The sequence below is a fragment of the Rhinolophus sinicus genome, chromosome 16 (genome assembly GCF_057876585.1).
Source record: "Rhinolophus sinicus isolate RSI-liver-muscle chromosome 16, RSI-T2T, whole genome shotgun sequence".
Classification (NCBI taxonomy): domain Eukaryota; kingdom Metazoa; phylum Chordata; class Mammalia; order Chiroptera; family Rhinolophidae; genus Rhinolophus; species Rhinolophus sinicus.
The window spans coordinates 192,743,298-192,768,434 of NC_142516.1; the positions used below are offsets into that span (position 1 = coordinate 192,743,298).

The 25,137-nt window shown below is 48.9% G+C and overlaps 1 protein-coding gene across 4 annotated transcripts in view; it reads right to left on the bottom strand.

Moving 5' to 3' along the window:
* DLGAP2 (DLG associated protein 2) overlaps positions 1-25,137 on the bottom strand; it is a 451,130-nt gene that overhangs the window by 376,149 nt on the left and 49,844 nt on the right. For 2 of the 4 annotated variants that reach the window (XM_074329261.2, XM_074329259.2), the window contains exon 2: positions 17,047-17,150. The exons of the other annotated variants lie outside the window; for them this stretch is intronic. In XM_074329261.2, the coding sequence (XP_074185362.2) occupies positions 17,047-17,061 (15 nt within the window). In that variant the 5' untranslated portion in view covers positions 17,062-17,150. The remainder of the gene's footprint in view (positions 1-17,046; positions 17,151-25,137) is intronic. 4 annotated transcript variants of the gene reach the window in all.

The following is a 25,137-nucleotide window of genomic DNA, read 5'->3' on the forward strand; positions in this document are numbered from 1 at the left end:
TGATGTGTCTCCAAGTGCCTTCCTGAGATCTCTTCTCGCAGCTTCTTCAATTCGCCAACACCCTCCTCCTCCTCCACCTCTCAGCTCACTACTTGCGCTCAGTCGTTCACTCAACAAGCACGTCCTGAGTTCGCACTGGCCTATGGCCCCAGTGTTAGATGCTGGGCGCATGAACTGCCAGAGCACACACACCCCCCCCCCGGCTGGAGGGGCACCCACGTCAATCAGAGCAGGGGCATCTACAGAAAAGGCTCAGAACGTGGTGTCACGGGCTCAACTATGCCCCCACATGTGGAAGTGCTCACCCCAACGCCTCAGAGTACGATCAGATTTGGAGGCGGGTCTTTACAGAGTTCATGCGTTAGAACAGGGTCATTCAGGGTGAGCCCTAATCCAGTACTGACTGCAGTCCTTACAAAGGGGGGCGTTTGGACCCGGCCACAGACATGCAGAGGGGATAAACATGAAGAGACGGCGAGAAGACGGCCGCCACCGGCACAGGAGACAGCCATCCCCACCCCACCCCGCGGGACTGACCTGGCACTCCCGGCCCCCAGCCTGTTAGACAATCGACGCCTGTTGCCAAAGGCCACACAGTGTGTGGCGCTTTGTCCCAGCTGCCCCAAAACCAAACCACGTGAGAAAGGCACGCTGGGCAGAGGCCACACAGGCTCGTCCCTGCCGGAAAACCGAGCCCAGCAGAGCCAGCTGCCTGTAACCAGCGTGCCGGCATGTGAAACACTGAGGCCACGTGGCACGTGCTTCCACTGTGAGTGCAACTCTGCGCTGGGTCCTGGAGTCCCCCCAGGAGATCACCAACCCCGGGGTGGTCCTGGGGACCCCAACACAGAGCGTTACGCTCAAGCTTCCACACCCCACTACTGAGCAGCTCTGGGCACTGAATGTCTACACCAGTGCCATCACTGGCGTGCCATCACTGAGCCAGCTCCCCAAAGATTTGTGAACCGCGTCTTATCTCAGTCTGAACGTCCAGTGGCTAGCACCAGGGCAGGCACACGGCAGACACTCAGCAGAGTTCACAGACGCCTGCTGGGAATGGCCAAATTGACCAGGGTTCCTAAGTGAAAAGAGCACGAAGTGCAATGGAGCCATTGAAAGGCAACAGTGGACCTACTATGTGAGGCAGTCGTGCCACTCACAATACACATATAGCACTTGGGTTTCCCAGGGCAACACCCACGAGCACACAAAAAGCCATGCTGAGTTTTGGTGGCTATTTCACCCTTTACAAAGCTGCTGAAGTGGCAGAGAAGCCAACGCAACAGTAGGTAACATGAGCAGGACGGGCCCTGTCAGCTGAGAACATAATGCTCCATTTGTAATTTATACCCAAGCCTAAGAGGCTGAAGGAGTTTGATTCTCTTCTTCATCATAGGCAGACAAGCGCTTACGCTGGCAAGAGGACAAAAATGACCCACAGAGCTTGGGTAGAAGACAGCTCGTTAAAATTTACAGCCGATAAACAGATAAAAGACGGAGAAAAGTATCATGATGGTTTAACTAGATTTGCCATTTGTTGTCTTTCTTCCTACCAGAAGGCTAAAGAGTTGGCGAGCAGAGCCAGTCCAAGGGGTCACAAGACTTTGACCCCCAAGGGGGTCACAATCCAAGACTTTGTCACACGACGGTGGTGACTTTGTCACATGACGGTGGTGACTTTGTCACATGACAGTGGTGACTTTGTCACCTGGTGCTGGGGATTGTCACATGGTGCTGGTGACTTTATTATATAATGGTGACTTTCTTACATGGTGGTGACTTTGTTATATGAAATGGTGACTCTGTTACATGCAGGGCGGAGGCAAAGGGATGAGTGCGACAAAGCCAGGCCCCACCAACAAGTCCTTCTGTTCACACCCCAAGGAATGTGTTCTCAGGACCGAGTCCGCTGGGATGAAAGGCACTTTTTCTTACCCCACCAGGTCAAATTCTGAAACTGCCATGGCTGCGGTCAGTTCAGGCGTGTAGGTTCCCAGCACCGCAGATCACACGGTGAGAGCCCTGAGTGCCGGTTTCACTCCAAAGCGAATCCCATGGCAGGGGCGGCAGGCGCACGTGTGCTGGTCAGGACACCGAGCTCCACACGCAGGAGCTGGCCTGGCAGCCAGGCTGCCCGCGCACCATCCCGGCTCCTCCGGCAGGAGCTGAGTGACGCTGAGTGGCTCCCGGAACCCTCCTAAGACTCAGTGCCATCAATAAGAGAGAAGTGGAGTCACCAACACACCTCGAGGAGTGACTCAAGACGAGGGAGTGTCCAGCCACCAGCGCCAACAAGCGGGGCGCTCTGACGTTCACCTCAGTGCTGCTCCTGGGGTACTTTGGGTGCTCAGTAATCCTGTGAAGTGAACGGGAAATCCTCACGTCCTATCCACTGCCACCAAGAAGGCACACGTCTGCATACCCTCTGCAGTCTATCCCAACAGTCAGGGCAGGCAGGGGAGTGCCGTGTGCCGAGCCTGTCTCAGATGATGCTTGCAAACGTCCAAGATAAAATACACACAAAACACTTACGCTGAAATACAGTAATTGAATATTCTTACTCGTGATGTAATCACACAGGAGGTTTATTAACGCGTTGCTGTAAACGAGTGAGGGACACTAATTTCAAAGCACTGATGAACTTAAATGTCCCTCACAGATAACACAACAACACTCACATGACGTGAAAATACCCACTGTCTCTTTTGGTGACAGGCCACGGCACTGTCAGCTCTGTGTGGCTTGCTATGCACATTGATAATGAAAGGAAATGCTAATCTCCAATCAGAAGCTACTGAAAATGAAGACAGCTTTTCCTGTCCAAGTTCACAGGTGAATTCTTATCTGCTAACCCGAGAGGTCCATGCACCCCGAGGGAAGAACCGCTGCTCTAAATTGAAATATGATGTCTTCACTTTCCTAGGAAAATCTCATACCATGTTTTCCCAAAAATAACCTAGCCGGACAATCAGCTCTAATACGTCTTTTGGAACAAAAATTAACATAAGATCCGGTCTTACATTATATTATGTTAGATAAGACCCCATCTTATGTTATAGTAAAATAAGACTGGGTCTTATATTAATTTTTGCTCCAAAAGACGCATTAGCGCTGATTGCACGGCTAGGTCTTCTTTTTGGGGAAACACAGTAGGACGAAGACGCTCAGCTCAGTATCACGACTGTCTTAGTTATTTATGAGCAGTACCACGATATTGGCATGTCGCAGTCTGGTCCCAGGAAACACGCAGATACCATCTGAGCAGCGTGATACAGAACCGCATAGAGGGGTCTGGGCGGGGACAGGGACAGCCGAGCTGGGGCTCCAGATGGGCCTGAGGGCTGAGGTTGTGCATTCTCAGACTCTTCAATCTGTGAAGTGGGGGATTAAAGAGGTGGAATACACAGAGGGCATCATGTATATCCCATGTTTTAAAAAATGAGTTGAATTATTTGAATGACATGCATACCCAACACACACACAGGATGTCAGGATAAGGTCCCAAAACATGCCTTGCAAAACTCCAACAATACGTTTTCCCACAAAAAGACAAAGCTGTGAACTCGGACTTTCTAGAAAGGTTTTCTATATTAAAGCTGACAAACGAAAGTATCTATCACTGGGCTCACGAAACTAATGGTTCTCATTTGATGAAGCATTTCATAAAATCCATACATAGCCCGACCCCTTGAAATTTACTTAGAAGGAGATGTATCCCTTTGAAAAACATGACTGCCTACCTATGAACTGTATTAATGATTTTTTAGTTATGGACTACATTTAGCAAGAACAAGTGCTCCCTTGAATGTCACTGTAAACAAAAATAAGATGGTAACCACTGCATTAGGAGCAAACCTTAGTCACCCAGTCTGCAAAGGACTTTGTAAAGTGTTTCCAAATTTGCTAGAAGGCACTGGTAAAAATAAACATCCAAAGATTATGCAGAATAAGGGTTATGTCTTCAGACATGATGTTTACCAACGGAGGGCTGCCAAGTCCATGTGTGCAAGCAGTGATTCTAGAGGGTTCTCCTCACCGAGGCAGCATGCTGCTGAAAGATGTAGTAAACTAGTCGAACTCAGCTAATCACAGAAGGGAGTGGAGGAAGGTCACTGGAATTAGTGATGGACTCTCTCCAGCTTTGAAATTAACATATGTACCTTGGCTCGGTCACCAAGATTATTTTTAACATATGCATTTACAGTTGCCTGCAGTGGGAAGCCACTACCTGTGCCAATATCTGCCCATATGATGTGATTTTTTATTAAGGCATGGTAAGGGTTAGTAAAAAAAATAATAACAATAAGCATAAATAAGTCCTGGAAATGTGCACTGGGAACCAGGTGGGGGGAGTTACAAACCCGCACATGAAGGAAAACGGAGACCCTCTGGGCTTCAACACAATGGCAGAAGTTTTCACAGCTTTTTCATTATTCTTCCTTCTAATGCAAACATCTGCTGCCCAGAGATACAAAAAAAATACATACCAGTATTTTTTTAATGCTGTTTCGATACAGAAAACCCTTTCTGGAATCTAGAAATGTGTCTTTCTTCATCTGCTTTCTTCCTAATATTTAACAGCACAGCTCTGTATATGGTCTCTTTACAAAAAAGGTGTTTTAATGGTATGATTCTTGGTTATTACAAGGATGAAAACAAGGTAAAAGACTATGTGAGAAAAAAGTGTTACTAAATTTTGTTGACTTATTTCTGAATTCTTTAAAGTGGGGGGAAAAATTATTAACTGTCATTTTAGTATCACTGAGAAAGGTTTTATCATTACATCATACCATGTTACAATGCTGCGGCACTTTTTTCAGTATTAGTTTAATAGTAGCCAGATAGTTTCATATTTTAAATTCCATGCTACTGTAAAATGATTATAAAATGTACAAAGCCCATACTGCACATAATGGTTTCTGTTGGAGTCTAATTTTTTCACTCGGGTATACTGAAATATGCCAACATCTACCTGGGTTATACAAACAACACACATTTCACACATGCACACACCCATAAATACACACACACACAGACACACATGTGTGTGGGGGTATATACCATGTCAAATTGTTAAAATATTAGCTGTCCTATTCTAAAATAGTCTTACTAAACATTTATCTTAAGCTTTCCGTGAAACAGTAAAAATGCTGAAAAAGTATGATTTTTTTATCCTAAAAAATACTGTCATTTGGAAAATAAAATTTCCTCACAGGTAAAGTGATTCATTCAAGATGGCAGTGCTGTCTACGGCTTCTACCAGCAACAGAGGAAAAGTTCAAAAAATCGCTCACCCAAACCTTCACTCCCTCTTCCCATGAAACCCACCCAAACTGGAGCCTAAGAGGGTCTGGTGCAGACGCTAGCACAGCGACACAGGGTCTCCAGCCACGTCAGGCAGGATAGGCAAAGTCACCCGTGCACTCTGGGAACCGCCACAGGCGCTTCGGAGGCCACTGGCTTTGCCCTGGTGACCACAGGAGGGCTCATGGGGCTGGGGACATACACAGGAAGTCAGGTGACAGGTACGGAAAATGGGCTGAGTTGACGAGAACTGAGCACCCTTACAACGTGCCCTGGGCCACTGAGTTCAGTCTGGGCAGTTCAGCAGGCCCCCCACACTCAAGTCTCAGACTCTGGGCAGCGGAGGGCCAGGCCCCACCACTGCGCTGTCTGGCTCTCGGATTTCACTCTGCTGGAACTCCTTAGAAGACAGCGGTTCTGTGTCTTGAGACAAAAAAAAATCAGGATATACACAAAACATCCTGTTGTCACCCAAAAAGCAAGAATAACATCAAAGATGCCAGGCGTTGTACTAAAATGACAAAGAGCCGAGGTGCAGCGGCGCGGGGCTTTCAGTGGGCAGCTGAGACCTCCAGGGATGAAACATTATGATGACCAATCACAACGACAATAGCGAGGGAAGTGAGACAAGTTAAGGCTGTAACAGCCTGCGTTCATCATGAAATTCTGGGGAGAAGAATTAATATAAAGTGTTTGTCGTGCGGGAGACCTTGCTTGCTGTGCCATGTGTCATGCAGGGTGGCATGTGGGGTCTCTCGTCCCGCTCCCCACATGAGAATGCAGGACATGGTGAGGCCGAAAAGGAACACCCACGGAGCCACAGATGGGGGAGTCATACCACTATATTCTCGCTGGCAGCTGGGTTGGCGACACAGGAGGCAGGAGCCACACGATCCACAGTCCACACTCCGCCGCTTGCAGGCTCAGCTACCATCTTCTTGCTAGCCCCCATTCTCTGCTAGCGTAGCCACGGCAGTTATATTAGTGCCCAGTGGCTCACTGGTTACAGCTGACAGCCAACCAGCCACAGCTGATGGCCATGCAATCACAGTTGATGGCCATTTACTACCTGAGCCTTTCCTGAGGTTAACCTTTCCACATGAGGAAGAGAGCCTGGAAACTGCACTCCTGGCTCTGTCCCCACAGTGTTTTAAGAAGAATACGATTGAAAATACCAAGGAAAATATAACTAAAGACCTACTTGTTACTGATTTTAATACATAGAAACAATAGGAAATGATCGTATTTGGTTTCTCCTGGTAAGCATTAGTCTGGTCATAGAGTATAATTATGTTCTTTATTTTACTTTGAAAGCAGAAAAGTGAATAAAACTTTGAATGAGACAAACAGATGCTGAAAAAGCTGGGACTACACAAGGACAGAAAGGACTGACCAGGCGTAGTCACGTACAATTAACCAGAGAGAAAGGGTCCAACAATTTAACAGGTACCAACAATTTAACAGGTACAACAATTTAACAGCTGTCACAAAAGAAGAAGGTTTATTCCAAAATGATAAATTAGCCAAACCTCCTAAAAGAAGAGCTAATCACAAAGACCTGGCCCTAGTCTCCTAGGAGACAAAACCTCTAAACAGTCCTCCACTTACAATGAAAGATTTTAAAGGAACACGTACATTTTTATAACAACAGACCAGGTCAATGTGCCATAAGAAATACAGGATGTACAAACCTTTTTAAAAAATACCACATTCCTGGAAATAGAACCAAGTCTCCAAAAATCTAAAACTACATGCAAAAGGGGCATGAGGGTCTAACGACCTACCGAGTAATAACCTGATTACATAAAAGGGACTCGGCTGACTGACAGTGGGTTGTCTGAACTGCCTTCATCTACAAAAGCATTAGAACTTAACCAAAAGTCTACAACCCAGTACCTGCAAGGGCTTCGGGGAGACAAATGCTTTTATTTAGGGTCTGGAAAGATTCGCGAAACCTAAAAACCTGAACGTTGTAAAAAACTGTAGGAGGGTAAATTCCAAATTATAGTAAGTCAGAAAACTTATGGGAAGAAAGATAATTTGCTTAAAATGTTTCATGGAAAATATAGCGTCTTACAGTATCTTAGAACATTTGGGTTTTTACCAGTATTATAATCATTGTGGTACTTTGTCTGTGTTTGTCCGTAAGTTCAGAAATCTATGTGAGACCTGTGAACTAAATTAAATGTTTATAAATGCTGAAAACATTTTAAATGTTTTAGAAAAGTTTTTGTTACTAAACCCACAATGCATTAGTTAACCATGACGACAGTGGGGAAAGGTTAACTGTTTAACACAAAAACTACTAAATGCGTAACATTAGTGAGTGTCACACAAAATAAAAATGGAGTCAATAGTCCTCTGTCAAACAAGATGAAAACCCACGAGGCGTCAGTGAAGCCTGTCTTCCCAGCCCACCATCCGCCCTCCAGAACGTGTAGCACTTTGTAAAAGGCACCATGATGACCGAAGGTGACATCTTTACAAGAAGCGTCACAATCGTTACAATCCCAGTAATGGGACAGGTAAGACAACATGTCTCTGGGAACACAGTTGTATTACCAACAATGGGAGAGACAGGACGACAGGCGTCTCACACACCAGAAGTTCTACAGCAAGAAAAGCAGCAGACAGTCCGTGTCTACCCGCGAATGGTGCGTGTGGGAAGTTAGAGGAAATGGCCCACTGACTGTGGTCTCCTGCCTGCACCCCGATTTCTTCCCAGTAGGTGTCTGTAGGCAGATGTGTCCGAATTCAAGACCAGATGCAAGAGTTCTCAAGAACACAGCCGTTGTTCCTCTTATGTTCTGTCGATGGCTCTTTAAATCTCGGTGTTTATTTTGCTGTGGAAACACAGATCTAGGCACTCTTTTAGAGAAAAAGTCTTCAAAGGAAGGAAACCTGCCTGGGACCCAAAAAGAAAGGTCTCAGACATAATAGAAAAGGCCCGTGTTTAATCCACTCAAGTCCTAAATGCGTGGATGTGATAGTTCTGACCATGGACTAGAGCGAATCTATATAACCTATAAGAAAGAGGTCAACAAATCAAGGACTGGCCGACACAGGAAGAAAAGTGTAAATCTAGAGGCATAAAAGTATAATATTAATTATAAAATAATAGCCACAATCATAAATATACACATTACTTTATCATTCTCTAAGTATTTCAAGAACCTGGTGACTAACCCAGCATTGAGAAAAGAATTATAATTCCAAATTCACATGTAGCAAACCCAAGTTCATGAAAAGGTGTTCTGAGTGCATCTAAAAATCTTACACAATGACCGCTAAGAGACGGGTGCTGCCTCCTTAGCCCGAGGCCGGAGCGCAGGGGCAATATGACTGCAAACGCTGCAAAAAGAACTACGATTTCAGGTTTCTTTACTTGGTTGAACAAGAGAGAGACTGAGAGAGAAAAGGAGAGACAGGTAGGCCAGGGAACAGCCCCAGCGAAACTGCCTGAAAAATGGGGAGACCACAAAATAAGGACCCATTAGCGATATTTCACATTTTGACTTTTTAATTCATTTCCCCAGAATGTCTCTGAAGAATGGTGTTTCAAACCCCAGACATTGGCTTACTAGATTTGAGAAGTAGGTAGTTAAACAATTGCATTTTAAGGCTTTGAAGAGAAACTGAAATATTTAAATTGAAGTAGCTAATAAATTAAATAGTAGCTAATATTTCAAATACATTCCTTATGTCATGTAACTACTCAGTTGTATGAACTTAATTCAGTGTTTGGTACCAGTGGAGAACCAATGACACAACCTGGATCAGGACACCACCCCTCCTCACACACACCCAGACACCACTCTCACACACACTCATGCGCGCGCGCGCACACACACACACGCACACTTATACACATACCGATACACGGCACACCCACACACTCGTACCCAGACACACACTCGTACACAGACACACACGCACGCATTCACGTAACACTGAGTGTGACAGCCATGCCTGAGCTAATGAAGTCTCAGTCTGGAAGTCTGTAATTTAGGTGAAATGACTTTAGAGAAATAAAGCAGCACATGTTTGTGGAGAACGTACCGTGTTTCCCCGAAAATAAGACCTACCTGGACAATCAGCTCTAATGCATCTTTTGGAGCAAAAATTAATGTAAAACATTTTGTATTATATCATATCATATCATATCATACTATATCATATCATATTATATTATAGACAGGGTCTTCTAGGAAAATAAGACCGGGTCTTCTATTAATTTTTGCTCCAAAAGACGCATTAGAGTTGACTGTCCGGCTAGGTCTTATTTTGGGGAAACGCGGTACAAACAGCCATCGGGACAATGGCACAGAGCCCCGCGGTGGGCAACACGGATGCTGGCCCGATAGGATCCGAGGTTGGGTCTCTGAGAAGCTGTTCTTTTTACACCGATTCCATCAAGGGAGGCAGATTTTTTAAGCTGAAAAGATCCAACCCCTCTAAAGAAACACAAGTTAATGCACATAAGTGGCATGTAGCAATGAAATCTACAATTTTAAAATAAAAACCACCTGTTTCATTCACCAAAAATGGACCCAACAATGTGCTCATGGCACCTGAAAAAGACATGTGATGCCTGCCCAGCCAGTGTTGGCTCAGCACCCATAACGAACGTCCTCAGGCAATGGAGGTGGCAGCATCCCAGCAGGTCTTCCCTCCTCCGCACCTACGTTTGCCTTTTAAAGCCCACGACTTCAAATGGTTGTGCCCTGCACAGCAGTGGTTTTGTCTGTCACCACAGTGACAGGCAGCCGGCCATCGGACACTGCAGGCCCTAACTCAGATCATTATGGGGCTCCAACATCGCGGCTTGTCAGCCAGGTCCTTGGCGGGCAGAATCACAGGGTGAGTAAATGTAACTGCCCCCCCCCAACCCCGCCGCGGGTCTCACCACATTCAGCACCTTTGATTCCTGGAGGCAGTAAGTCCACCTGGGTTTCCTGTGCACGTTCGTGGCTCCTGTCCTTTGCTTGTGTCACGTTTAATCAAACAACACCTGTGTGTGTTTAGAGTATCATGTAAGAGGGGAAGCCCATCACCTGATGACGACATTACAAACCCAAGTCCTGCTGAAGAACTGTCGAGGAAATAACTAGTCTCACTATTTTAAAAATGGCAAAAGAACTAATCTTACCTGTTATGCACCGAAATACTGACCAAGATGAAAAATTTACTTTGCAAGTAGAAATGCAGAAAATTTGTTTGAATGTAGAAATTTTGTTCAAGTGTATAGTAAAAGTCAAACCCCTAAATTGAAAATAAACATGTGCAGCACCACAGTGGATCCACGGCGTCCCCACCCAGCTCCCTACAACTTGGGACTATGCCAGCTCCCAGGAAAAGGGACTTTGCAGAGGGGTTGAGGTGAGGGCCCTGGAATGAGGAGATAACCTCAAAATAATCACATGTCCCGAAAAGCAGAGACCGTCTCCCAGCTGCCGAGGACCAGAGACACATCAGACAGCCCAGGGCTGCTGGCTCTATGACAGAGCGTGGGGGCACGAGCCCCAGCAGCTGGCAAAGGGGGGACCAACCCAGCAGACACCTTGGTTTTAGCCCAGTGAGACCATGTCAGGTTTGTGACCTGCAAAACTCAAACATGATAAATTTGAATTGTTAAGCCAACAAGTCTGTGGTCATCTGTGACAGACAGAAGCCTGAACTCTCTCTGAAAACAAGCACTAACATGCTGACTCTACCACGACGCCTTCCTCAAATGCTCTGAGTAACCGAGCAGTGTCACTGCTCCTGACACGCACCCCCAGAAACAGATGGCACTAGAAACAGTGAGAAGCGCAGGCAGACAGGCCTGGCTCCGGGAGGAGAAGCCCATCCGTCCTCACCGACCAGTGTTTTCACTGCGGTCCTCCCCGGAAGACCAAGCGTGGCCTTCTTTTCGGGCTCCTCAGAGACGTGGCACAGGCCACAGCTTACACCCTTCCACACACACAACGCTTGTCACGCCCTCAGCAGGCACTCAGAAAAGAAAAACAGCTTAAAGAGAAATGCTTACCAATGGAAAGGGTGAGTGATACAAGGTACACCACAGACCCCAATTAGCATTTTCCCAAAATATAAAGATAATCCAATATCAGCAAATGTAATAACATCATTTCTCAATAAACAACATTACAATACCTGGTTAATCAATGGCAGAACTGAGTACAGCCTTTACTTTATACATAAACCAAAATAAGACCAGAAGAACGAAAGACGTGAATGTAAAAAATAAAACAGAAATGTTAAAATAAAATATAGTTCAATGCTCATACAAATTTTTGTAAAGGAAGGCTTTTTAAGCATGACACCAAGTCAGAAATCATAAAGTCATAGATATGACTTGTGAAAATTTACTTCTTACATATAAAAAAAGTATAAGGTTGAAACTCAAGTGGCAATCTGAGAAGCAAAAAACATTTGGGTTGTAAATATGTAAGAAGAGTTAATACCTTATGGTTATGATTCCAAAACAGTGAAATAAACACCCTAGTAATACTGAAATGAGTAAAGCCTCTACCATGCCCTCCACGCACAAAAAACAGAGGGAAAAGAAGGGAAAAACATGCCACAGCGTCACTAACCAAAGTCATGACACTGCCAACTATGTTGTGTCACCGCAGTGACTACGAGGGATGGTGAAAGCAGCTGTTCAGTGCACCGTCCTGGTGGGGCCACCGGGGGGCCTTCCCTGGAAACCACACGGAAAAACACACTGAGGTCTTCAAATCCTCATCTTTTGAAACCTTTTGAATCCAAAAATTTCCTCTAAGGAAGTTGCTCAGTAACTGGTTGGAGGTCATCCGTCCAGCGAATGCACTGCACTGTGTCCAGGAGACGGCCACGCGGCTCAGGCACGTCCGCACCGCGCGGGGCTGCGTCGCCAGTGAAATGGTTTTAAGTGTTTTCATTGACAAGGAGAGTTGCCACGATATACTGTATTGATTTAAAACACGTTAATGAAACAACTGGTACAATTACTTTATCAATGTAAATTTTGGACAGATCTATAAATAAGGACATAGGAAACCAGGGAAATAAAACCATGACCGTCTCAGAATCTAACTTTGTTTCTGATCATTTTCCATGGTAAGACATTGCTTGTACGGTTTTTAAAGGGACGTAAGTAAATCAATTTACAATTACAGTGTTCACAACTTCTACGAGTAACTCTCTGTGTCACCTAGGTAGAAGGGACTTGCACAAAGAATATGGGTGACTGACTTTTAGTATCATTTCCTTACCGAACTGAGGAAGTTCACACCCTGCCCTTGCAGAAGCAGGTGCCTCAGCAGATCACGCCCCAAGTCCTCGCAGACAGTGTGACTCTCTGCAAGGACAGAGGATGCCTGGGGCTCAGGAGCAACGCCCTCCCTCGTGATGGAGGAAGGGCACAGGGACTGAGTGCCGGGCCAGGCAGAGCCACTGACGAGCCTATCACAGCCGGGCTTTCCACGGCCCAGCACTGTGTCTCCACGTCGCGGGGTAACACTAGAAACTGGATTCTGCACCGAGTCAGCAGTGACGTGACGCTGGCGCCCTCCGGGATTCCAGCTGACGAGGGCAACACGCACAGAGCTGCGGGGCATAGCCTAGAAAGCTGCAACCAAACCGCACTGGGGAGCTGCGTAAGGAAAGCTGGGCTCAGCAAGGTAAACACGTTTTAAGAAACCAGAGGCCCTTCCAAACCCTAACTAAAACCAGTAACTCTTAACCCAATGACAGTGAATAATGCTTTCATAAACGGCTGTTTCTTGAGGCACGAACGTCTCCTACACAGATATTTAGGGTCACAAACGGGCACTATTTTGTTTCTCTTTCTACAGAACCTTTGTCGCTGAGCAGCAACACAGATCTGTGTCTTCACAGTCACTTGAGGAAAGTGAACTTTCTTTTGCAAAATAAATTAGATTTCTACATTCAGAATAGTTGTGGCTTGACCTGGAACCAATGCCAAGGACGCTTTCTGTAATTTCTCTTACTTTAAATGAAACAAACTATGAAAACGCAGCCTGTTGCCCCCTGTCTGAGCACAACCAACACGTCAACACTGTCCTAGATTCTGCATGAGGGTGGCACTAGCACGAGGGTCACGTGTGCTGCCACTCACACAGACCGTCGTGTCACTGAGGTGACAACCATCTGAATGATTCCACTGGGTTGTTTCAATGCCATTTTACTCTTATCCCAAAAAGGTCCGAATACGCCTTCTCGATAGAATCCACCGGAGTGGATTTGCATGCAAACCTGGAGCTGGGGCACGGAGCTCTCACACTGCAGAGAAGCGGTCTGTACAAGACGACATCGCTCCTCATCTTTCCAGTCAGATGCAGGCGATACTAAGTATCACGGTTGGACCATGAAAGGGAAAGCACGGTATCTGGATCCTGCCTCTTCTGACACCCGGATGCGACCCTCTGGGGGCGTCCTGTGCACTGCAGGGTGCTGGGCAGCACCGTGGCCCCGACCCACAGATGCCTGGACCCTCCCCGCACTGGTGAAAACCAACAATCTCTGGGGACAATCCAGCATCCCCATGTGAGGATGACAGACACAGAGAAGACAGGACTGCACCGTGGGATGTGGACCCACCCGCCTCTCCTGAGTGAGAACAGAGTGAGCACGAGGAGGAAGGGCCGGGGGAGCTGAGGACTCCTCTCTCCCCTTCTCCCCTTCCTCACATCACAGGAATGACGGTGGTAGGAAAAAAAGGTAAGAAAGCCCAAACACAGCTGGAAAACAGGAACACGGAATGTAGACAAGAAAACCACTATGGAAATTCCAGAAGAAGACGGACGGGCTCAGAGGGCTCGGGCGAGACCCCGCCCAGAAGCGTGGACCACGCAGCTGTCAGGCGGCCAGTGAGCGTCCAGGCGACGGGCAGGGGCAGCCCACAGACGGGACAGCGGAAGACGGCCCTCCGACAAATCCCACCCAGCAACTCCCGAGGGACAATACTGTCGTCATGTAAAGTAACTTAACCATGTCTCAAGAACATCGACAGAAACCCAGAAATATCCAGCACCCAACAAAGCAAAATCCATAGGACAATTTTCAGCACTAAATGCCTGCATCAGAAAAGAAGAAAAGTCTCAAATCATTGACTACAACATGAAGAATTATCTGGCCAAAAATGTCAGTGATAGTAATAAACATCTTTTATTTATTTTTTTAAGGAGGGTGGCCCATGGGGGGATGGAACCAGCCACCTTGGTGTCATGAGCACCACACTCTAACCAACTGAGCTCACCGGCCCCCCATAATGAACACCTTTTAATATCATCCCTCCGTTTTTATGGTTTCCCACAGTTAAAGTGCCACCCTCCAAAGACAGAATCTAACAAAACTACCTTTTCCAGCCTCTATGTGTCTCAACTAAAGGCATGTGACCTATTCTGCCAGTGCAGGTCACAGTTCTGGTGACAAAGGTGGTCACCAGAAAAGGGAACCACTGCAGGCAATTCTGCGGAGTCACTGGGGGGAGGGGCAGTAAGAGCAGTGACAGCTCCGGCATCAGGCCAGGCTGCCGTGGTTCTGGGAGCTGTTCCTACAGGATTGGGGTGTCTATTCTGGACCAGGAGCCAACACTTGGTACTCTCCCTCCTGGGGCCAGAATACACGACTCCAGGAACCATGACGGAGGCTGGCACTGCTCCAAACTGCTTCCTGTCCCCCAGCTCTCAAGCTCTGCTGCTTCAGCCGTCCTACTGTCCTTAGGAGGGAGCAGTCTGTCAGGGAGAGCAGTCAATGGGGAAGCAGGGACGCTCCAGCAAATAGGAGCAGGGAGCTGAGTTGCTCAGGTCAGGGGACCAGAAGGCACTGAGCAAGTCCGAGGGGCCGTCAGGAGGCAGGGGCTTCTGCCGCGGACAAGGGCGGAGTCTAGAGGCCGAGTCCTCAGGCTCCCCGGCCGCCCACATCTCCTGGGAAAGCTCAGACCCACCCACAGCCAAGGTCTGAGGAGTGCAGGCCGGCCAGCCAGGGTGACGTGGGCGTGGGAGGGGAGGGAAGTGAGGTCGTGGGCAGCAAGCACCAGGCCCAGTGCAGGGACCACAGCTCCACCCCTGCCCGCACTGTCACTTTTCTCTGGGCACCACCTGTATGTTCCCATATGGAAATGAGACCAACTGTCGCCTCATTTCCCTGGGCTGCACTGGCTCATTTAGGCCTCCCGCTCAGGACGCCGGTTGCAGACACCCAATGGCAGCTGTGCGGAACTAGAAGGAACCCTGACCAGGGGTCCGACTGTGTGATGACTGAGACCTGGATCCCCTTTGGGGACAAAGGTGTGTTTTCATTTCACATGGTGCAGTTGCCGCTGTAAGAGGTGGCTTCCATTTGGGGCTGCCCACACTTTCCAAATGGCTCCCCTACACTTCTGATGATTTCCTATGTTGAGATTCACCCTTTCCCCAAATGTGATACAAAAATAAACATCAATGACAACAAAAGATTTTTCTCCACCTTGCTGGCAGCCAGATGCTGGCGTGGCACCGACATCCTGCCAACACAACACCTCCTGGCTGGGAAACAGGCATCCGCATCCAGGCAGGTGGCTGGGCAGGCAGCAGGGGGCCCTTCTCCCCACCCAGGCCCCAGGCGCTGGGGCTGAGGCCTGGGCTACGACTTTTCACCCCGTCCAGCAAAAACTCCTTGATGTGCGACCACCCTTTTCAGGAACTTCCTCTTCTGCTTAAACACGCCAGAGGGAATCCTGTTGTTTGCAGTGCAGAACCTACCTAACTCGCGGAGCAAATCCGAGGTGTGCTTGCTGCGGGGAGTCTGACTGCCAGGGCAGCCTGCAGGCTGCTGAGTCACAGGGGGAGCCGCCTTCAGGAGAAACTGGGTCTCCCCCAGGCTCTTACACAGACCTCCCAAGGTCCCACCAAAGGTGACCTGCCCTGGCTATGGACACCTGCCCCGAAGCCCACGGCAGTCGGTACAGGAAGGTGTTGGCATACTTGTAGGAGAAGCATGAGATGACACGAACACGAGAGACTGCCGCCAAGTAGGATGCACGAGGGGGACGGGCGAGGGCAGGAGAGGGCGTCAGGCGTGCGGGGACGAGGGCCACCGAAGCTTTAGGTGTTCACAACGCAACTCCCTCCTGAAGTAAGAAGTAAGATACGTGATAATCGCCTGCCTTCCCATGAAAACACACATGAAAAGCCTTTCTCCATGAGGGTCTCCAGACGGGTTTCCTCAGCCCCTGGCACTGGGGGCGCGCAGGTTCTCCAGCTGTGTGCAGACGGGACGCTGCTGAGAAGACGCCCTGGCATCAGGTGTCAGGAACGGGTGTGTCCCTGCTGCTAGGCCTCAGCTCTGGGCCCTGTCCCTGTGTCCCCTGCACACAGACACAGAGCCACCACCAACCAAGGGGAAAACCGTTCGGGAGCCTGTGTGACCGTCAGGGCAGCTCTACCCGGCGTTTGGGTCAATTGGCACCAGTTGTGTGTGCACAGCACGTGTAGCACGTGCAGCGAGAGGTCAGCGACACCCAGGCACAGACCTCATGCCACTCACCCTCCTGAGCCTCAACGTCTGGGCGCCACACCCTCAGCGACAAAGTAAGGACACTGACTGACTCCTGGACTCGACGCTCTACACCCACCGGAAGCTGCCAGGGGTCTGAGCCCGAGTACTTACCACCTCGCATCACACTGGGGCTCACTGCCTTCTCCCAGAGCAGTGACATGAGTGACCAAACAGTGGGCGAGGGAGACGACACCATACCTGAGCGGTCCCCATTATGGCAGAGCTGGGTGCAGGCTGAGCGCAGTCACGGCGGCCGCTGGGAACCAGGCAGAGCTGTGGCCACGCCTCTATGACGGGAAGGCCTATGGTGAGGAACGGACAGAAGGAGAGAGACAGTAAACAAGGGTGTTTACAGAAACAGACTCCCCGGGAGAAACACACAGGGAACGTGCACTGGAAAGCGGAGCACCTGGCAACAGTTAAATCAAGTGAGAACAGCACCACGGCCAAACTAAGCAGACAGGAATCTGTATGTAAAAACCGACCCAGTGTTTTCACACGAGACCGGACACGTAGTGAAAACCACTTCAGTTCTCAAGCAGGGTTTGAAATGATGACAAAGAGATTTCACACTTCCAGACAGTCAGCCGGTGGCCGCGGTGAGGCCATACCTCAAACCCAGGCCTGGGGGCCTCACGGCACTTGACGCTAGAAACAGTGTTTGTGGGTGGAAGAGCGTTCTGGGGGCCAGGCAGACCCCAAGACGCAGACGAGGGTGCCGTGCACCTGGTTTCCAGAGGTGCTGCCTCACATCAAGCTGACTGTGGCACTTAAAACAAAAAGAGGCGGCATCTCAGTCTTGATTAGCTGGGGAAATGTGGGCTCTTTAATTGGTGATGGAAGGAGGAATCCAATTCTTACGTTTCCTGAGTTTTCAGGGCTGGGGGAGTGAGAAGGGGGTTTGCTTTCCCCTCACCCCGATTTGTTGCAGAGGGAAATACTCAAGTCAGTAGAGCAGGCCCCTGGAGCAGGGGCCGGTCAGCAGCATCTTTGAGCTTCTAAAGCCCTCACATCCTTCCAAGCTCCACTGTGTAAGATTAATATAAATTTAACTTTCCATTTTTATTCTTCAGTGCAGAAGAGGAACAGGTTTTAAGAAATCTCACACACACACACGAGTGTGCATACACACTTCCAGAATGCAAAGCACAGCATGGTTCATATTTACACTTCACACGGGGTATTTTCCCTAATAAAAAGAAACAAGATGAAATTATAGGAATCTACTTCCCAAATTACAAATTATATTTCCCCATTACATCATATATACATGATTACAAACATTACACCAAAGAATCCCTACCTAATTTCTGATATCCATAAATATTTTAACTGATTGTCCCACGATTGCTCAGCTTTCTTCCAATCTTCTGAAAGGGAACATGAGCCATTACGACGCCTGTGTGGGGAGAGTGAGTGCAGATCACAGCATGTCTGCTCTGCTACTTCAGTCCTTTCACAGGGAAATACAGAAACGTCGCTTCTGTTTAGTTGGTTAAAGGGTAACTCTGATTTAAGATGACAAAAGTAACAGCACCTTCTATTACACCTAAGAATAGGTGGTGGCACAATCACTCGTCACGTGACCTCTGCAGCCAAGCCACCATCACCCGTCTCCAGCACAGCAGGACGGACCACGATCTCGTGTCCATGACCACGGACAGGAAGTGGGACCCGTTCACAGACCTTGCCCCAATGTGGTTCTTCCAAATATCCTACACTTCGCTTAAAGTCAGAAACTATGCACAGAAAAATGGACAATCTGAAAATAACTCACTTGGCACAGTATCAGGTAAGTACTTGTTATTTGCCCCCAGGTGTTCCATTAGCAGAGTTCACTTAACAGCAAGAATGAGATCCTCCAACCAGGGTTTTAAATACATAAACGTGTATTCAAAAGCACAGTTAAGTGCAATCATGCAGTTTTAGACAGGACGCGTGCTGTCGGCACGCTCGCGCCAGCACTACTGTGCCTTAAACGCCAGGCTGAATGTCACCACTGCAATCTCATTTCTCAGCCCGTCAGGAGCCGAGTTCATGCCCTCACATCTGTCTGCCGACTGTTCCCCATCTGTATCGGCGCTTTCACGGCAGCGCCTTAACACCAAACGCAAGGGTACATGGTCGACTCGATTCCATCTGTATCTGTCCACTTCCTCTATTACCTGTTACTCTGTAATTGCTGAGTCCTTTATCACATATTACTCTGTAATTACAGGCTTAATTGAAATGTCATAGGCATCTCATTATCAGCACAAGAAATCAACCTCTAAGCTGCCTTCTCCAATGACACTGCGCTGTCTCCACCGCAAACCGCCTTCTCTTGTCTTTCAAGCACCGATTCTGCTGACAGTCAGCTCAGGCTCCTCTGCAATTCCTCGTGGGGGAGAAAGCTCTGTGGATGGCTGAGGCCGGCAGCCAGGCAGAGAGCAAGCAAGCAGGAGGCGGCAAGAGCACAGAGGGTCACCAGCTGTCATCGCTGCCATCCTTCACGGGTGACACACGCGGGACAAGCATGCACACCGCCATTCGGCACAAAGACATGCCGAAGTGCTGACGGTCCCCCTGCAGACGCCCTTTGGACTCGAGCTGCCACGGCAACTGATGCTCAGTGCCCGCCTGGCCGCCAGGCTGCTCATGTGAGACTTGCAGCTCCCACAATGCGAGAGCCCACTCCTCACAAGCGAGCTCTCTCTGGCTCACACGTGACAGGCACACGTCCTGTGGGTCCTGCCTCTTCGAAGAACCCTGACTGACACAATGGGGTACAAGTCTGGAGCCACCACAATCTCCTATCCTCTCAGAACCCGACTTTGATCACAGTGTTGGTGGCAGGTAATAAAGAAAATAACTCGTGCCCGCTTAGCAGTGAAGGGGATTTGCTGGCCCACGTGGGTGCCGAGTCCAAAGCTGCGAGCGGCTGGGTCCCGTGGCTCAGGGGCACCAAGCACTGGGTGACACCCCATCCTGTGACCACAGCTTCATCCCAAAGCTGACTGCACCTCATGAGGGTGGGACGGCTGCCAGTCGTCCCGGAGATTTCTTGTCACTTCCAGGGAAAGGGAGCGATGCTAGAAGCTGCCTTAGAAGATCGGAAACATTCCCAGAGACCCTCCTCCAGTTTCAAGGCTTCAGTTGGCCATGCACTCATCGGCAACACAGCCTTGCCGGGTGACAGGTCTGGCTTCCTCCCACGTTCCCAGGCCACACAGAAAAGAGACCGGACCGGACGTGGTGCGCTGTGGGCATCCTACCAGAAGTCAGCACCCTCACCAAGAAAGCAGAGGTGAGAGTGTGGGCGGGAACCCCGGTGTCTCTACCCCGTCGCTGTCCAAGCTCAGAGCTTCCCGCTGCCTCCTCCATAAACACGAAGCTCTCGCTTTTCCCCAGGAATGACAGCAGGACACCCAGCTCTGCCGCCACGTCTAGAAGCCATTACCAACAAAAGGCCATCTCATCGAGGTTTGCTCTTCCCCAGAAGCGCGTGTCCCTAAGGAACATGACTGTGTCACTGAACTAGCAAGGCTCTGAGCGGCACTGTGTCTGGCACCTGTTGGCACAGGGAGGCGGCCACCTGTACGACAACACTAAGAAAATGACTTGCAGGTCACTGGAAACAGTTTTTTTCTTCCTCTGTCCTCAGTTAAAAAATGAGTAACACACAAACTGAACAAAAAAACGCAATTATACCTTTTTAGAGTCAATTATCATGTTGAAAATCATAATAAATACGTTTTGTAAACAAAAGTTTTGGAAAACTATGGTGTGGCACATGTCATAACTAAAGGTTCCAGGAAAACAATTTACGTGTAATGAAGTTTCCTATACAGAATGTACTTCAAGAGGCAAAGCGCTATGTGAGAGGTGCAATTAGCAGAGCACTTGGCATGTACAACCTCCAATCTGCGATTGCTTGGTAATCACTGTATTGCTATTAGCATACGGTGTGTAATGGTGCAACAAATTAGCTACTCTGCATTTTGCTTAATATTTTACTTAATGACTAAAAAGATAATAAGCAGCATTTATGACAAAATGCATTTTGAATATGAAATTATCGCGTGCTACAAGAATCCATGAAATTGAATGAATTAAGAGATCAGAAATGGAGACAGTGAGCAGAGCTGGACGGCCCATGGGAGAAGGTCCACAGGTGCCAGGGAGGAGAGGGGGGCCTGGCACACAGCCAGGATGCAGCACCAAGAGAGGAGTCAGAAAGGGCCTGAGGCAGGGCAGCTGCCGTTTTACCCGAGGACTCGTCTCCGCTGAGAAAGGATCCGGGCACAATTGTCGGCTGCACAGGAGGCCGGACCAAGAGCTCCTGGCCGAGCCCGTCACAAACCGAAAACACACTGGGGCCAGGACACCCCGTTCTTTGGGGCAAGTCACATGGAAAACAGAACAGGATTTCCTACGACAACGTCCGTTACAGATACAGAATGTGATGACAGTTCAAGAAATGCGAGCGATGCCGCCACGTGTGAGGAACGACGGCGCTTCTGGCCTCTGCCGGGGACCTGCCGAGGAGCAGGCATTCAGTCGAGCCACTGTTTCCTGCTGAGCACACAGACTCATAGGAAAACAACTGGTTTTTACTAAGTTCAGTCAGGTTCACTCATATTGGTAGACACATCCTAACTTACAACAAAAAGAAGAAATGTTACTGTAAGCCGATGCCTTTTTTCCCAATGCTATACCCCCCAGTAACCATCTTAAACTGGACAGGACCATGCTGTGTAAGAAGGAAACCACAGTGCCTAAAATATCTGGGCTGCATGACGTAAGACACACACATACACACACAGAGACACACACAGTCAGAGATACACACACACACACAGATACAGACACATGCAGAGACACTCACACGCACACAGATACACACACAACTGTGTAGGACAGCAAGCCTGTATACTTACGCTCAGCAAGTTACTGACACCAGACATATCCTTAGTAGTAAAAATGTAGACCAAACAGAGGGTCTAAGAAAAAGGCAAAAGCTTACTGGGCAAGGTCTCAAATGGTGAGAAAGAACCCTAAGTGAACACGGTCATTTACAAACTTTTGCGGGCACACTCTAAGGGTTTTGCAGCAGTAACCCGTGAATGTGAGCCCACGTGATGGTACAGAAAGTACAAGTAGAGAGTGAAGAGGAAATTCTAACTGAATTCAAAAGGTTCCATTCTGAAAGGCACTGAGCAGCTCAGTGTGAAGTACAAACGTTCCTGGGTCCATCAGGCCTTCTCGCAGACGGACCAGAACTCCGCTGTGTAAGGCCCAGGCAGCTAAATCCCCCTGCACGGTACCAGTGCTTCCCAGCTTGCAAATCACCCTCCAGACGGCCTGTGTGCCCCACTGTGAGAAGGCACCACCCCCCACGCAGCCCTCCACCCTACAGGGGCAGTGGAGGCACCACCGCAAACCACACACACCTGGGGCCCACCGTGAGCACAGCTCACAAGTTACCTCCCCCTGGCCGCCCCTGAAGGCACCGTGCTCCCCGGCAGCTCCCCATGGAGAGCTGTGAAAGGAGGGGAACGCAGTTCCCAGTCCTGCCTGCGGTCAGAACTCCCCTCCAAGGTGACATGCCCTCCCAGGGCCACCCCATCTTGGGAATGAAAGGCCTTCCCAGGTCTCAGGACATACTCTGATCATCTGAGGAAATGACTATGACCCATGCGTCTCAGACTTTGGGTTCCTCCCTTTTCAGTGAAATGCACCATCACTTGTCTGGCCACCACACACAGGGCCTGTCCCTTAAGATCTATATCACACAGCAACTGATGTCACACCTCTCCCGCAAGCACGGCCTCAGAAGTCCAACCTAGCAAACCCCAGTGACACCGCCACCAAAGACCTGTATGTCACTTTATAGCACAGAAGGCACAGGGTCGTCTCAGCTTCACAACCACGGCAGACAGGAGCTGCATCTGCCATCGGACAGGAAAACGAGAAGGACTAGAAAGAGTGACGCGGTTTACTGGAGCCGCAGCCGGCCCGGCTCAGCCCTCTGCCTTCCCGGCACACAGCCGTCAGCAGACCCTCCAGGAGCCCCAGGAGGCTGCCCCTCTGCTCCCGCTTTCCCTCCACATGTAACCAGACCAGCTCCTAGCTGCCAGCCCCAGCTCGTTTCCCAGCTTCCCTTCCTTAATTCCCTCTAAGGCACCGTTCCTCCTCACCTCAAAGCAGCTTTACGTTCAAGGGGAAAGAGGTAACGGTAAGAGGCAGAGCTAAGAAACTGCCTCTGGTTAGGGAAGAGACCATCAGATTCCTGAAGACAGACAAGCATATTACGGCTCTAACCTGATTTCTGGGTTTTTCACAAGCAAAAACCCTCGTTAAAAAGAAAGACAGGGAATGAGAGCAGCTCCCTTCACATCAGGAGAGTCTAGAGTTTGGAGAAGGAACGTGAATCCGTTGTGTCACCAGCCCACTGGGAAAACCATGGTGACCAAAGAGAAGTCTCCAAAACAGGATGCTTATGAAGACTGTGACATCTGAAGTGTCTGCTGAAATTCCCAAGAATTATCTGAGACTGTCCAAGGTGCGGGATTGCGGGTCAGAGCGTGGGCATGCATGATGATGACGTGCCTCCATTCCAGGGAGCGCCCGAACCAGACAGCGGTGCTTTGTAAGCGTCTGTTGGCCGTGCTTTCACTTGCGCTTACGTGTCCTGGGCGTCTAACACAGAGAACAATCACCGTCCTCTAAGTTATAACCTCTCTACGAGGAAGGGTGATGGAGCAGCTTAGACTGGAGCTGAGAAGGAACGCCTGCTGTCTCAGCAGACGGCTACGGAAAGCAAACCTGGTCAATCAATCCTGGTTTCTCTGAACACATAAAAAGTGCCTACGAGAAAGAAAATGGAGCTGCAGCTTCCAACTCGAGCGCCTTCCATTTTAGCACGTGCTGCAGTCCGCGACCGGAAGTCAGCCCCTCCACGGCCTCTGCTGTCTGCCTGCGAGCTCCTGTCCTTCCCCCTGTGGTCTGGCCTTTGGGAACCCCCTCCCTCTCAGTGCACAGGACAGGCGGCCCCACTTCAGGGGCATCCCACCACCCGGTCCGTCCCGTCCACCCCGTGACTTGTCCAGAGATGCCCACACTACTCATTGGTCCAAAGACAGCCATTGATGTGGCTCTGCGGGAACAACTGGGGCTGCTTTTGGGGACAATGTAGGGCTGCAGCTGCCACAGGCTGCCACGCAGAGAAGACCACCTGAGAGAGAAGCCACACCCTAATGACATCGCTTGAGCCCTTAGGCCTGCGTCCAATTACATGATACTAGAAAGTCCCCATTTATTTGTAAACCACAATGAGCTGAATATCTGCCACTTGCAACCAAACAAGCCCTAACTAACAGAGTTAGCTATAATTCTGCCGTAGCTCGTGTTACCCGGCCTCTTCTGGTTCTAAGATAGTACCCTAGGTCCAGTTTCCCATGGGTTTCTACATGGTCGTGGCAGAGACTGAATGGCATTCTATCTTTTTCTTCTTCAAAATTTTAGAGCTAGAAGGGAAAACCCAGCAGGAACTAAGAGTCCAGGTTGAAATTTGAATGGAGTTTCCCACAGAAATATGATTATAAGTGTTGGAGCATGTCCAAACAGGAAAAGATTAACCCACAGTGGACCAGAGAATACTGGAAACTGTAGCTTAAAAATCATACTACAGATATTTCTGAAACCTTGGAAACTACAGGTGTTGGGAGTTCAAAACAATTAACACTAATGACATTCCAAAACACAGCCCTTGTCAAGCTGGGAACCACCTGGGTTTGGGTCTGGGCTGGCATTTCAAGGAAGATCTGTAGAGAAGGTGAGAGAGTCTAGTGTGACACCTAAAATGTGATGTTAGCAGTTGAAGAAGAGCAACTCGGCCATGATGCCACTTCCTCAGCAATGGCTGTGGGACAGCTTCGTAAGTGACGACACAGACAGCTTTCATGAAAGAAGTGACAGGGAACGGAGGAGGAAGCTGGGGAGGAGTAGGGAGGAAGAAATGAGCTTTCCTTCTCAAGTCTCCATTACTGATACGACCTCGAGAAAAATTTCCACCCTGGAGCATTATAAAAGGAAAAACGTAACTCGCAACAACTGCAGTTTACTTAGCGGGCAACTCACTCCCACTGCGAATGGCTCGTTAGTACCTGGAGCTTTAAAGGGGAAGATGAGTCGATACAAGTGACTGCAGGATGATCAGTGCCCTTTCGGGATGATGTGAGCTGAACGTGAGTGAAAAGGTTGTAGGAAAGTTTCAAATATCTTCACAAATAAGGAAGGAAAGAATTA